General features: G+C 37.8%; 1 protein-coding gene across 9 annotated transcripts in view; it reads right to left on the bottom strand.

The window, feature by feature from the left end:
• The window catches only part of CNKSR2 (connector enhancer of kinase suppressor of Ras 2), a 384996-nt gene that overhangs the window by 62036 nt on the left and 307868 nt on the right, over positions 1-15092 (bottom strand). For all 9 annotated transcript variants that reach the window (XM_043504745.1, XM_043504743.1, XM_038375840.2 and 6 more), the window contains 3 exons: positions 13213-13280; positions 5125-5225; positions 2630-3164 (listed from right to left, as the gene is read on the bottom strand). In XM_043504745.1, coding sequence (XP_043360680.1) covers positions 2630-3164; positions 5125-5225; positions 13213-13280 — 704 coding nt within the window. The remainder of the gene's footprint in view (positions 1-2629; positions 3165-5124; positions 5226-13212; positions 13281-15092) is intronic.

The raw sequence follows: 15092 nt of genomic DNA, 5'->3' as shown, positions 1-15092 counted from the left end.
AAAAACATGCGATTGGGGATTGTTGTTTAAAATTAGGTGATTTTATTTTTTGTATTTTTTAATGGTGGGAATTAAAAACAAATGAAACAAAAAGCCAAGGACAAACTTCCAGCAATGACATTTTACTCACATGTTAACAGTTGCAAAGGAGTTGTATTTATTATCCAAAATCAATAGAAATGATTCAACTTTAACATACACAATTTATCCAATAGATCATAACTGTTTGAGATTCATTAGGGTACTAATCTAAAGAATCTATTGCAAGGTACAGGGTCATCTGAATCCCAGCTTGGATGGTCTCTAAAGGTAACATTGTATCTGAGAACTGGGGGTTATTGTTCTCTCTCTCTCTGTTCTGAAAGAATGAATCTTGTCAATTTCAATTTTTTGCTTTCTCACAACAATGGAGAAAGCAGGGCCAATGGTGCAACATGCACAAATTCACCCATCATCTCAGCAAACTCAATGTTATGAGCAAGTTTGTGTCACCACAGTTCAGAAACTGAGATTCTACATTTTGCAAGAAGGTTGGCAATAAAATCCTGTCTGTCTACTGGTTAGTGCACAGGAAAAGGCCAGTACTATAAACAGAACACTGTAGCCATAGCAACGAACAGTTCAAACTTTTCAACATGCTACTTGATATTTTCTTCACATTTTTATATTCTCATGGTTAATAATTCACCATGAGCATTTTGCTCCTTTAGCTAGTCATTAACTTTTCTGAAATGATCGCCCCTTTGGTAATTACTTGCTTTCCTAAAATTAAAACACAACAAAACAAAACAAAAAACCCCAACATGAGCTTGTCAAGGAGACCCTTTCAAAATGGAAACATATGTGTCAATTTTGGAGAAGGGGCTGGAAATGGGGGTGGGGTGGGGGAGAAGGTAGCCCAGCTTCTGGCCCGTTAATCCAAAGTGTGTCCCTTTATTATTGCTGTATGGTTTAAAATGCAACGACAAAAAGCTTTGCAACTGAACTTTAAATCAGCTAAGAACACAGGGTCCATAAAGTCTCTAAGCCACCCCTAATATTGTCAGTGCTGCTATTCTTTTCCTTTCATAAATTGGGAGGCTTTTGTCATTTTTATTGCTACCGTTCAAAGCTCATTTGAAGGCCAAATTCCCAGGGTAAAAGTTGTTAGGGTAACATGTTTTGTCTTTGGGTGATGGAGTTTAATCATATAGCTAACTGCATCAGACATCTTAAGTTCTGACTCTTTAGTAGCCCAAATGTTACCCTATTAAAAGTATATTTTTGCAAGGTGCTGCAGATAAGTTGAAATGACAATTTACCTTAAAAAAATGGCACCAGGGTTAATTAAAAGCCAGATGCATATAACAGAATATCTAGTATCTATCAATTAAAAACATAAATATAGAGCAAAGCTCACATCTGCCATGGAGAATAAAAAAAAATTCAACACTAATTCCAATATTCAGCAGTACTTTTAGGTTTACAGTTTAATGGATACTTTTTTTGTCTGTTTTGTTGTTTTGTGAAACTTCTTTACTCTTTCCCACCTCTCTGCCTCTACCATTTTCAGACTCCTTATTCACGCCAATTCTGCTGACAGGCCCTCTACACATTTCGAGGGATCCAGATTGGTAGCAACCACAGTTCCTTCAAGAGGCTGGTAGGTTAACTGCCTTCTTCACTCCTACAGATAACTTAATTGTAGCATAACCCCATAACTAACTGATGCAGCCCTTGTTTGCTGGCCCTTCAAGATGGTTGGTAAATGAACTTTGATAGCCAACATATGTTAAAAAGCTCTATAAATAATGGTGATGGATAGTTCAGAAACAGATAAGGGGTAGATTTGTCTGATACCAGTATATGCATGTGTGGGGAGAAGGTTCCTCTGAAATCCCTGTTCTAGAGATTAATTTGGATTACTCTGACAAAAAAAAGTGATCTCAAGACAAGCTAATGTGCCATGAAAGAAGTGGTTATGCTGTTTCAGGCGGATTTTTATCCCAGTTGTTCATGTAGATATCTTCTCTGAAGTTCTTGTTTCATAAATTGTTTCTTGTATTTTTAGTTTTCAAATTGCATGTTAGAAAATAGTGAAGAATTGGTGAAAACGTATTCTATTTATTTTCTGCACTAGTCACAACTGTTTAGCTGTCTTGTCAGGATTCTACAACCTACACATTAAGCACTTAGGGCCTTGTCTTGCACTATTGAATTTAGTGGGAGTTTTGTTATTGACTTCAACAGGAGCAGGTTCTGAACTGGAAAGCCTACCAAATACATCTCAAAGGCATGAGTGTGTCAGTCGAGATGGAGAGTGAGTAGAAATGGAAAGGAAAGAGAAACGAAATCCATTAACATTTAAAACTAAAAATTACTAGAAGGAAATAGTAATTCTGTTCTGTAACCATGGGTGTTCGAAATCTAAGGTACATGACTCATCATTCTGTTAGTTATTAAGGAACTGTACAAAAAACAAATCAGAAAGGTCATTTCAATTGCATCTGCAAGAAGGGTAAACTGTTAAATTTTAAAAGAAAATTAAAGAGACTATTCTTTTTGTTTTAATTAAAAAGGAAAAGATTTTCAACTTGTAAGTTATTTAAATAGAAATCTTGAATAGCCATAGAGAATATTCAATACTTACTTTTATCTTCTTGGTTTTCTGCCGCTGCTTTCCCTTCTTCCTCCTCCTCATCTAACTTTTTCTGTTGTACATCTTCCTGGTGATCAGAGGCACTAACTGAAAGGTTCTGACAGCAGTGGTTGAACCCACTATCCCGAGGCAGAGTAAAACTGCGGGGCTTGCCCCCATTCCCAGTTAGCACTTGCTTTCTCTCACCCTCTACCAAGGGAAATGGACCATAGTGATCCTGTAGGTGGCACTTTTGAGTTGGAAGAGTTGACTGCCGCCTGTGTTCTGGAGAGATTACAACTGAGTCAGAGAATACTGAATCCTCAAGGGGCAGAGTCTGAAGATAGTGCAGTCCCGAGCTTGTCAGTGGAGTCTCTATTAAATCCTGCCAGGAACGTCGCTGACTGGCTGTTTTGCGCACAGGTGATTCAGTGGTGCTTCCTACTGCATCTTGACGGAACTCTTCATGCGAAGACTGTGACTGGGAAGTTTCTGTAGAAGAAAGTCGGCTGTGTTTTGGTTCCACGAAAGGGCTTGCACAGCTCATCTACAAAATGAATATTCATGTCATTTTCAGATTAAAATACAATCACATCTACTAATAATAAATACGCAGGTGTCGTATTCATTCTAATCATGAGGGCATGTATTACCAGACTAACTAGTTTGGTCTCCTATGGTCATATTTTGTCTCTGCATATAAATAGATATATGTAAATATACCATACAGATACACAAACACACACACACACACACACACTCTAACACAATTACTGCGGATAAGATTCTTACTAACATTGAATGTTCCTTACTCTGCACAACGGACCCAGAGACTCCATAGGATTACCCACATTATTCACAGAGTAAATCACTACTGAGCATGTACAAGTGTGGGAGAATCTGACCCTGTATTAGCTTGTAAGTACTATCTTCAGATGACATCCAAATTCCACTTCAACCTTATTTAGCTGCATGTAACTCCTTAAACAAATTTCTTTGGGATGAAGTTTCAGTGCTTGGACTCAGTGCAAAGATGAATGCTTTGGAGAGTTTACATAAAAATGTACAGCCAGGAAAAAAATACTTCCCCCATATGCTCCAATCCAACATTTTGCACTCAGATAACTCGTACATCTCTGAAATCAGGAATTTGAAATTTTGTCTTGTTTTGTGCTCCTATTTTTGTTTATTCAGTCAATTGTTTCTCAGTACATTGACAGAATTTAAAAATTCTGAAGAAGGTCTGAGTTCGAGCTTCATAATCTAGCCTTATGTTAACTACAGCTGGGAGAAGAAATTGAATAGAATTTGCTTTTTTGTTTTAATTTATAGATATACACACATTTTCACAAACAAAACAACTGTAATCACTGGAGACAGAACTTGTATGTTAGATAACTACTGAAGCTTTTCTGGAGATAGAGCACATTTTGCTACTTAAAAGGTTGTTGCTTGATGTGTACACTTGACAGCAAATCATTGTGCGTTTAGGAAGAATCTCTGAATGTTACCTAGGGTAATCGCGGTGCTACCTGAGTGAGCAGGTTCTGTTTTGTGCAGTGGAGTGGTCCTAGAAATGGTGTCATAAGAGGGGATGGATAGAATGCTGTAACTGAACTAACTTTGTCTGGTGAGCAAGGTTATGTGTTCTCACAAAACCAGGGTTTTGTACACATTGGTGGAGATAGCAGTGCTGGTTGTCCTCTTATTTCTAATTGTCACATATAAAATTTGCTCCCCTGGGTCTGTTCTAGTATTAGTAAGCTGTGTTGTTTAATGAATGTTTTCAATAAAGCAGTGGACTGAAAAGTAAAGTACTATAACATCTTTGGGGGATTTTTAAAGGAGAAAAGCATCATCAACCCACTATTTTTTTTAAACAGAGTATTTCACTGAACGGTAGCCATATAAATGTCATCCTTGTTGCCTTCCATGTTCACACAGGCTATTTAGGAGCAACAGGTTTTATTTTTGGGTGTGTGTTCTTGGTTTATTTTTAAGTTTATGGCATAGCAGTCTTCTCTCCCTGATTTTCCTTCTCCTTGTAGAGAACACAGATTCTTTTCTCTGCAGCTACGCAAGACATGATTATTAAATCACAGCTTCCTTTCCTGGCCCTGGACAAAATTCCAGCCTTACAAATGACACCCCTGTTAACTGGTGCTAATCAATATTTTGTCTATTTTTCAGCTAGGGTCATTTCCTGACCAAATAAAATGGAGGTTTTGAAATTCAGGAAAACTATACATTTAAAAAGATACACAATCATCATGATCTTAATTTTGATCAGAAACAGGTTGTGATTAAAAATGTGTTTTATGATCTTTTTTTAACCTCCCTGAGATGAATGCAAACATTTTATCAAGGACTGAGATAATGAAATTTGTTCTTTTCAAAGAGTTTTATACTTATACATTTTTTTTAATCTCACAAGAAATAATTCAAGTAGGCAAAACTGATGCTTTATGCCGAACACATTTCCAAATAAGTAACCGTAGATGACTTACCGAAGGAGGTCGTGGGTATGTATCGTATGGGGGTGGTGGACTGTCTTGTTTGGGTGTTGATGGAGTGTCTGCTTCTTCCTTATCACTCTCACTCCAGTAATCTAAAAAGTTGTGTACATGTCAGATCCAAAAATTAAACTATCTTGATACATATATATACACACGCTATCTTTCAAGAAAACAAATGCCAAAGCAAACCTCAGTTACTACTGTGAAATAAGCATTGTCAACTGCTGACTTCATAAATTACAACCACAATAATTTAAAGTTCTTACAATCTAAAGAAGACAGACCTCAAAACATTTTTTATAGATCTAACGTACCACTCCACCTTCAGCAGATTACATACTAATCTACTGAAACACTGTGAATACAGACTGTATAGTATATAAACGATAAACGTGGCATTTGTACAAAATACCCATTGTACTCTATAAAACGTTCGCCTCTACACAAAATTACTACATCAACATTTGCCAAATAAAATAGGACAAAAATTGGTTGGAGTCTGTTGAAACTATACTTCAAGTAGAAAAAAAATGAAAAAAATTAAAAACTTTCTAGTATCCTTGAGTTATGAAGCAACATTAACGCTAACAAACAAACAAAAAATCCTATCACCTGTATAAAGAAAAGGAGTACTTGTGGCACCTTAGAGACTAACAAATTTATTAGAGCATAAGCTTTCGTGAGCTACAGCTCACTTCATCGGATGCATTTGGTGGAAAAAACAGAGGGGAGATGCATCCGATGAAGTGAGCTGTAGCTCACGAAAGCTTATGCTCTAATAAATTTGTTAGTCTCTAAGGTGCCACAAGTACTCCTTTTCTTTTTGCGAATACAGACTAACAGGGCTGCTACTCTGAAACCTATCACCTGTATAGTCAGGTATAATCTTTTCATGAATTTCTCACAATTCTTCAGGCTTTTCGACATGATTTCCAGTGGGAATCAGTTGTATGGGAGGTAAGACAGGAATCTGTTTCTGTCTTACGCATATTGGTAAGGTTCCTACCACCCTGTTATCACAGCAAAAATGTGACTGATAAGATAATGAGCCAAATTCAGCAAGTGTAATGGACATGGAAGTCCTTGGGCCAAATTTAATGGTGATGTAAATTGCATATTAGGCTTAAATTGGCCATAAAATGGGGTCTAATTTGCACCAATTTGGTATTTGGTAAGTGGGCAACAGAGAAAAAGAAATTATAAAAAACAGCCTTTGTAATGTATATTTCAGTGGGCAAGCAATGATAGAAAGGTAAGGGAGGCATCATTTAATTTGTAAAAATCTAAAGAATTATAATTTCTATGGTGTCATCCTCTGAGGTATGGCAGAGGGGACTCACTGCCCCTCACTCTGGGTCCTCTGGTTGATGGAAGTTTTGGTAATACAATATCATCAGAAATGGGTCAAGTTGGGTATCATTTGAAAACCCTTTCACTCACAAACACAACGGGTTACAGATTACTATAAATGGAAGGAGTACTTCTAATTGATTTGCCATCAGCAGCAAAAATAGAAGTGGTTCAGTAGTATTGTTTATCAGCTTTATTTATTATGTGAAAAGAATTGTAATGAGGCTCTGGTTAAGAGGTCGACATCCAGCCAGTAATCACTGGAATCCATCTTCAAATGGTATGTGCATAGTTACATAACATACATTATATAACATAATTAATTACAATCACAAAGTAATTTATTACAAACACCTTCTTGTTTTTACTTTGGTCTTGATCATTTTTAGGCAACAATGGGAAGACAGAGTACCAACTAGTAGCTGAATCATTGGAGAATACCAACATGAAGGACCTGGTTAAACACAGTGCTCAATGGCATCTTACACACTATAAGAAGTTCACCTGCAAACTGATTTTGGCATGATTGGAGAGGAAGTACATTAAACAACAGGAAAATGTTGAATATGCTGGGACAAGTGCCAGCTCTGGGTGAGACTCACCTTATCCTCGGTCCCAGGCATTTTGAGAAGAACTATTTTTCCTGTGGTAAGTTGGAAGCCCAAAGGCATTCATTAAGCACAATTTCAACACGTGAGACAAGTGAGAAACTGCATGAAGCAGTCACTGAGTGAGAACGTTGCATGGAAAGTAAAGTTAATAGGGTGCATGACTGAGATGACTTCCCCAGAAGTAACCAACCACCACCTAGATTCATTAGATACTTTCAGGGCCAAGAAGGGTCAATTTTAAAGCTACAAATGAGCCTACTCATGCTAGAACCCCTTTGTGTCTGATGGACCAGAGCTCATTAATATCATGAGGAAAGCAGTCTTCAGTGTCGAGATAGCTAAAGATGTCAGTTGAATGGATACTTTGAGTCATGACTTGTATGAAGCCTTCACAATCCAAAGAATTATCCAAGGCTCAGTCAATTTATGGGCTCCAATCCAGAAGAATAGACTAAAGCTGTTCTTGAATGCAAAAAGCTAACCACAGATAGGTCATTGCTTGCTCATCTCCTGGTCCTGTCCAGATCTGAGTGTGATGTTGATCTATGTGAGACTTTGAGAAAGGACAAATTATCCATGGTATCACAATCAATGTTTGAATGTGGCTGAACAATGCATGTTGATACATGAAAAGCAAACTAATGCACACCTTGCATGGTCTTCCTAAGCCAGCACCTACTGACAATGTGACTGGTACCTCATGCCAGCAAAGGCCTTTCAGGGTAGCAATCATAGGTGGCATGGTTGAGGTACAAGCTCTCAATAAACCAGAAACTGTTAACACCTGCCAAGATGTGGCTGAACACTTCATTATGTGGCTACAGAGAAAATACTGGACCTATGACAAAAACCACTTCATATTTAACACATATGCAGAGGAATCAATTAAAAATATTACCAGAAAGAGGTGACTCCATGGTAATGAATTTGTATGGGACCAGTGCAATGACTCCATGAACATCTCCAATGTCACAATGAAGAAGCTACTGTCTCATATGCACATGAAGGATGAGTTAACTGCATGCTTTGCAGGAAAAATAACCCAGCATGTGAAGAATTGCTCAAGGAATTTCATCATTGCATGGTGTAATGAAACTGCGACCTTATACTGTTCAGTGGAGTTTCTTCATAGTTTTTGTGAGGAAGCTGACACTAAAAATATCTTGCATGCCCATCAATACCACAGAGGGAGGTGTTTCGAAACTCTGGATCTTTGCACAAGACAAAGATGTTCTAGTACTCTCTGTGAGATGCTAACCAAGACTTTTTTACAAGATTCTGTTTTGGTGCTTGCTGCTGGGGACCAGAATCACTGCATATCCCTCGTATCGCTCAGACCATTATAAGTCACCATACTACCAGATTTCCATGCTCTTTCAGGATGTGACACTACTTGGCTGGAAAGACTAAATTATCTTGGCATTTGATTCAGCCTTCGAAGACTCTCTCTGCACTCTGATGGTTCTTGGAACAGCTGAGAAAGTCACTGATTAAGACATAAATGCACCAGAATTGTTCATATGCTGAGTTTATGAAGACTGACATTAGGACAATTGCAGAGCGATGTTGGCAGATGTTTTCCAAGAAGCAGACAGATGGAGAAAAATTGCCACCAACAAGGGGATGCATTTATACATGCTATCAAGAGGGCAAATTATCAAGCAATAGAATGGCTCCAGGATGATCAAATGCATCCAAAATTACTCTCCCCTTAGGTCTGGGAAGATGGACTGATCACACCAGTTGTGTGAAATACCAGGCACTCCCAAATCAATCCTTCAGCTAATCAAACAGTAGGGTGCAAAGACCAAATCCTCACCACCCTGCAAATGTTTGGCCAGCAGCCTGCCTTCCATGGGGGCATGTGAATGTGGTGTGGATGAGGATCAATGTGACGTGTCTAGCAGTGGTGCCACAGACAAAGATGACACTGATGATATCTTTGATAAAGAAATGTTTTCAGTCCTACACAAGGCATGCTTCCCTAGGATTACCGAAGATTAATGTCTTTTTATGTGAATAATGCATACCTGTATTAAAGAATAATTCAAAAAGAGTTGAGTTTTAAACATTTGCACAAATATATATCTATATAAATATTCTAGGTTTGGCACCACTGTTTTCGGGAGAAAAAGGGCTTTCAAATGATACCCAATTTGTCTAATTTCTGATGACATATTATCAAAATTTCCACCAACTGGATGACCTGGAGCTGGGAGCCAGGAGGGCAATGATTCCCCCCTGCCATGCCACAATGGGTGACACCACTGAAATTATGATTCGGTAGATTTTTACGAATCAAATGATATCTCCCTTAGCTTTCTATCACTAATCTGCCCACCGAATGAGATTTTACTGCATTATACTCCCGGATTAAGCGTTCACGATAAAGCACAGATTGTATCTTACATACGCACCATCCCAAACATTCTTGGAGCAAAACTCAGCCTCATCATATATGGGCACCACTCCCTGAGTTTGGCCTCCACATAACAATACAAGATGAATGAGAGTGACAATTATTTTGCACACCCACTGACTGCCACGTCAATTTAAGTTAAACAACGTTGCCACTTTCATGTGATGTGCAATTTTGACCACTGGTTATATATCACCACTCAGTTTTTCTCTGTATCAGCACCTGGTATTTAGGCAGTACAGTAGAATAGCTTAGTCTATAGTTTTTTTGTTGGCAATTCTACCATCTTCACCAAATATAGGTCCAAAGAAGTACATTACATGGTTCTATTCTCCTTTGATATATTGATAAAGAGTGGTTCTCGCTATAACATAAGCTATTTGATATTTTCAACCTTTTGTTAATTTAATTTTGAAGTTCATACATCACATAGCCCTTACTTAACAGATTTTATTGGGCTGATCAATGTACTATCCAATTAAAAATATACTGTACCTAATACCATATTTAAGGGTATAAAAGATATAACAGAAGCTATTCACTTTTTAAAGGAAAATAAGATCTTACTGTAAACTGTATTTCCCTTTGGTTTTGGTGTACTTTTAAGTGCTAATAATTTTTGGTTGCTTTTATAACAAGCCAGTTTTTCTGGAATGATTTTGCCTGTCTTGATTTGTGACGGGCATTCAGCTGAGAGGTGTCCTCATAAAGCAACTGAATCTGAATACAGGTATCATGAATCATTAAAACACAAACTTGAAGTAGTTATGTCTACACAGAAATCACCAAGTAATTTCCTTCACGTGATCAGAGGCCTAAGTCTGAGAAAGAGCAAAAAATACAATAAAATAAAAAGTTACAAGCTCTTTGAGTCTTAGTCTCTCTCAAATTACTTTTTTTAAAAAAGGTGTCCGCATCCAAATATGTGCATGTGTATTACAGCAAAGCCTGAGGGAGCTGCTTATGGTGAAATGCCTGTCAGCAATTCCATTGCAACATACATTTTTTTCTGGCTTATAACTCAAATATTTAGTTTGAGGCTAAAACTTAGCAACACAGGATAAAATTTTCTTTAAAAACACCCACCTAGTTGCTGTTTGATTTGTATAAAGCAAAAAATAGAATTTGACCAATGCTTTCGTGCAATTCACTACTCAAAATTAAATTTGGCTGACAACCTGCAATTTTGCTGTCTAGAAAGAAATCTGCTGCTGTAGATGGCATCTTTTAGATAAAACAAATCAAAATGACCTCTTGTCATCCTTAAAGGTATCATGACTGTTTTTAGCAAGAGAACGATTGTTAGTATCAATGTGCTGCCCTAATCCCTAACTGGGATAACTGATTACATTCTGACTACCTAAAATCTGTATGATACTATTAAACCATTGCCACGTTTTACTCCACAGGTGACAGAATTTCAATGGTGGACATAATCAATGGTTAGAGCACACTTTGGAAACCTTCTGGATTAATGGTCGTAGGTTGAATCAGGGTGTCAATTCAGAAATGTTCATCTTAAATTGAACATCGTAAAGTCGAGGACTCCCTGTTTTCTACTGTTTTGAAAAATAAATATTCCTCTCCCCTATTTTATAATATAGGGAAAAAAGTAATTTGTGTGTCCAAAGATGTCCCTTATGTCATTAACATTCACTACATTTAATGTGGAACAATTTTGATATATGATATATAGTATTCTGTGAAAGTTTCACTTGAAGAAAGAGACATTTCCACCAGAACTTCACCCACAATTCAGTGATTTGTGCATCTCTGAAGAACGTGAGATATATTTATGCACAGTAGGTTCAGAACCATTCAATGCTTAACTGAAACAGGTTTGACAATTGCTGTTGAATTGTTTCAATGGTATTAAAAGCCCTTGTTGCAGAAGACTGAATAGAATAGAAATAAAAGACTTTTTGAAAAATCAAGCATGTAGCTGAATAACGGCAGAGCCACTGAATCACAGAACTTTTGGCTTTAGAGTTTCATATAGTGCAAAAATGCTTAAGACCATGGATTGTTTTTATTTTGTTAACCTGATGCCTTTAGTAATTAAGGACACTATTCAGAAACAAAACAGCCCTTGTGCCGCCAGTCAAGGCGGCTTCACGAAGGCACTCAACTGAACTAAAAACCCTATACTCTAGTAAATGATGGATGTGCGATTGCAGCTCCCTCTAGCTACATAGCTCTTGCCCAGCTTAAACACAAATACACAAATAAATACAGAGGGCATCATCTACCCCATATGATAAATCAGTGGTAGGGAATGATGTTAGAGAGATAACAAGGAACATTCATGAGAATTGCCATGGATGTCTTTGTGGAATAAGCGGGAGGAGGGAGTCTCACTGCTGACCTTAATTACCTTGGAAGCCATTTTAAATTTAAATAGTCTGAGGCCTCAATTTGCTTAAAATGTCTACAGCACACTGAGGTCTATGACCCAATGATAAGGAGGACACTCATCTTTCCTTTCTCTGGAGGCCCTTCCTTCCTCAGTCCAACAGAGCTTGATCCCCAACTACTGGAAGTTGTGTGTGGTTTCAGGTTAGTGTTAGCACTTAAAGAGCATTTTAAAATACCAACTAATTAATCATCATGGTGCTCTTGGGAGGAAAGTAAATATTTTAATGTCCCTTTTAAGATATGGGGAAATGAAGGTGGAATGTTTAAATGACTTGGCCAAGGCCACAAGGCAATCAGCATGAGACAGAATTAGAACATGGAAGTTCCTTTTCCTCAGAACTATGTTTAGTCTACTAGAACGTGATACCTCTCACAATAGTGAGATGTCCACTCTTGTGCCAGAGATCACACTGGCTGCTCACCAGAGGCTGAGCATCAAAACTAACAGGCCAGCACACTGCAAATGCATGTGGGGAAAATACTGGTATTGTAAATCTGCCTTTAATGTAATGTGCAGCTTTAGATAGGTTGGTACATTTCTATGCCCAACTCTGTCTAGTGGAAATGGCAGAAGTCATAAAACATTAAATTAGCCCTAAACTTAAACTCTTTAAGGGTAAGCAAATTAAGGCTTTGTCTACACTTAAAAAATAGATCAACCTAACTACGTCACTCAGGGCTATGAAAAACATTTGCACCAAACATCATAGTTAGGTTGACCTAACTACTGGTGTAGATGCTGTGGGGCTAGGTCTTCAAAAGAATTCTTTTTTCTACCTAACTACCATCTCTTGGAGAAGGGATTAATTACACTGGTGGAAAAAGCCCTTCTGTCAAAGTAGGAAGCATCTACACACTATGGCTCGACAGTGGCACAGGTGCAATGCCATAACTGTGCCACTGTAGTGCAGATATACCCTAAGTCAACAGTCTTTAGAAGCAAGTTTGTTCCCTGTGAACTCAAGCTTCAACCTTGTTGAAAGGATTTTGCTTGTGAGTGAAGAAAAACAAACAACTCCCCAACAGCTGTGAAACACATTTATGAATTTTTCTTAGATGATGGGAATGGGACCTGGGACACACAGAAAAATATAAAGAATAAGTCAGCCAAGAAAGGGAGCTAGGGTTGGCAAATTTGGTTGGACGTATTCCTGGAGGTTTCATCACAGGACATAATCTTTAATTAAAGATTAATCTGTAATTCCTGGAGATTCCAGGACAATCCTGGAGGGCTGGCAACCCAAAGGGGAGCTAAATGAAGTAAACAAAATAATACAACTGTACCTTGTTCTTGTTTGATCCTCTCTCTTTCTGCACAGCCAGCAGCAAGCATGTTAATTCTGTTTAGCCATCTGAAATAATATTTTTAAAAAAAGCAGTGATACTAATACAACATGTTAATTTTTTGGGCTTTGCTACTTTTAAAAGGTTATAAACCACTGGAAAGAGATACATGACAATGATATTTTATATATAAGGCAGCTGATTTCTTTGATATTTCTATCTATAGTGTGTTCAAAGAGCTATAATTTTGCTGTTGAACAATTGTTTCCAAACCAAAGTTTGTTTCAAAAAGAAAACCTTGAGTGAAGATGTCAAACATCTATAAAATAAAGACCTTTGCGATAATCAAAGACCTATTAAATCTGGGGCTTACAGATGTGTCATCCTACCGATACTCCCGCTGTTCTGATTTCTCAAGAACAAACACTGTTTTACTGAGATTTAAGCAACACTTTAAGGCCTGATTTGGCATCCTAGCAGGGGAAAAAGATCAAACCGTGTAGTCAAAAGAACAGGTTCACTTCTGAACAGACAAAGGGGTTTAATTATGCCATTATGTGTTGTAAAGCTTACCTACAGTGCATAGAATAAAGAGATGGAATCACACCAGAACCTGTTTTTTGTGTGCTGGGGAAGCAGAGGGAAAGGTAGTTGCATCAAAACAGAATTCACATTAAAAGTTCTAACTTCTACTTAGATCTGAAAAAAACAAATTCATAAAACTGCATGAATTAAAAAAAATGCACCTATATTCTTTTATTCTAGTAATGAATTCAACTGCCTGTAGCAATGCACTGCTTCAGCCTCCCCTCATCCCCCCATGGGGCCCTCAGTGTGTTCATTATCCAACTGCTCATACTACATCAACTCCTCCATCACTGAGGTTTAAACCAACATGACAACCTCCCATAGGTAAATCTGGAATTATTTCTCCAAAAAATTCCATTGCCAAGGTTATAGAACCCTTGCTTTCCAAGTTAATGAACAGCATTTTTAATGCTTAAATATCCAACAAAATGAGAGGGACCACCAGTGGTAACTCTGTTCATACTTGAAGAATGTATTCTGCTAATATTCCTGTTTCAGAGCCTGCTATGCCTCCTTTGCACACTCAAGACAAGGAAATAGAATATTTTCTTCACAAGTGAGGGATAGCATCTTTTGCAACTATTTCCAAATAACAGTTTCCAAGGCATTTCAGCGGATGTTAACCATACATCAGATCATGATGTGCTGAAGCTCTCCTTCAAAAAGACCAGCACTGTCCTTTCACAGCTGAAATCATGTACAAGAACCATAAATCACTTCACATTAGGAATAACAGTAGCTAGCTGCAAAGTTACTGTTGCTGTGACGACAGAACATCTCACATGAACATCTAATTAATGTTATCACGGGGAGGAGAGAAGACAAGCGAATCAGAATAAAAGATTACAAACTTTCAGTTAAAAGAAAAGGAGGACTTGTGGCACCTTAGAGACTAACAAATTTATTTGAGCATAAGCTTTCGTGAGCTACAGCTCACTTCATCGGATCCATTCAGTGGAAAATACAGTGGGGAGATTTATATACATAGAGAACATGAAACAATGGGTTTTATCATACACACTGTAAGGAAAGTGAGCACTTAAGATGAGCTATTACCAGCAGGAAGTGGGGGGGAAGGAGAAAAATCTTTTGTGGTGATAATCAAGGTGGGCCATTTCCAGCAGTTAACAAGAACGTCTGAGGAACAGTGAGGTGGGGTGGGGGAGGGAGAAACATTCCACACAAAGATGGACTACAAGCCATCAGGAACAGTATCCCGATAATGTCATGGCTAACCTGGTGGCTGAACTTTGTGACTTTGTCCTCACCCATAACTATTTCACATTTGGGGA

Source organism: Dermochelys coriacea, chromosome 1, assembly GCF_009764565.3.
Source record: "Dermochelys coriacea isolate rDerCor1 chromosome 1, rDerCor1.pri.v4, whole genome shotgun sequence".
Classification (NCBI taxonomy): Eukaryota; Metazoa; Chordata; order Testudines; family Dermochelyidae; genus Dermochelys; species Dermochelys coriacea.
The sequence above is the reverse complement of the archived record's forward strand: the minus strand, read 5'-3'. Positions and strand labels throughout refer to the sequence as shown.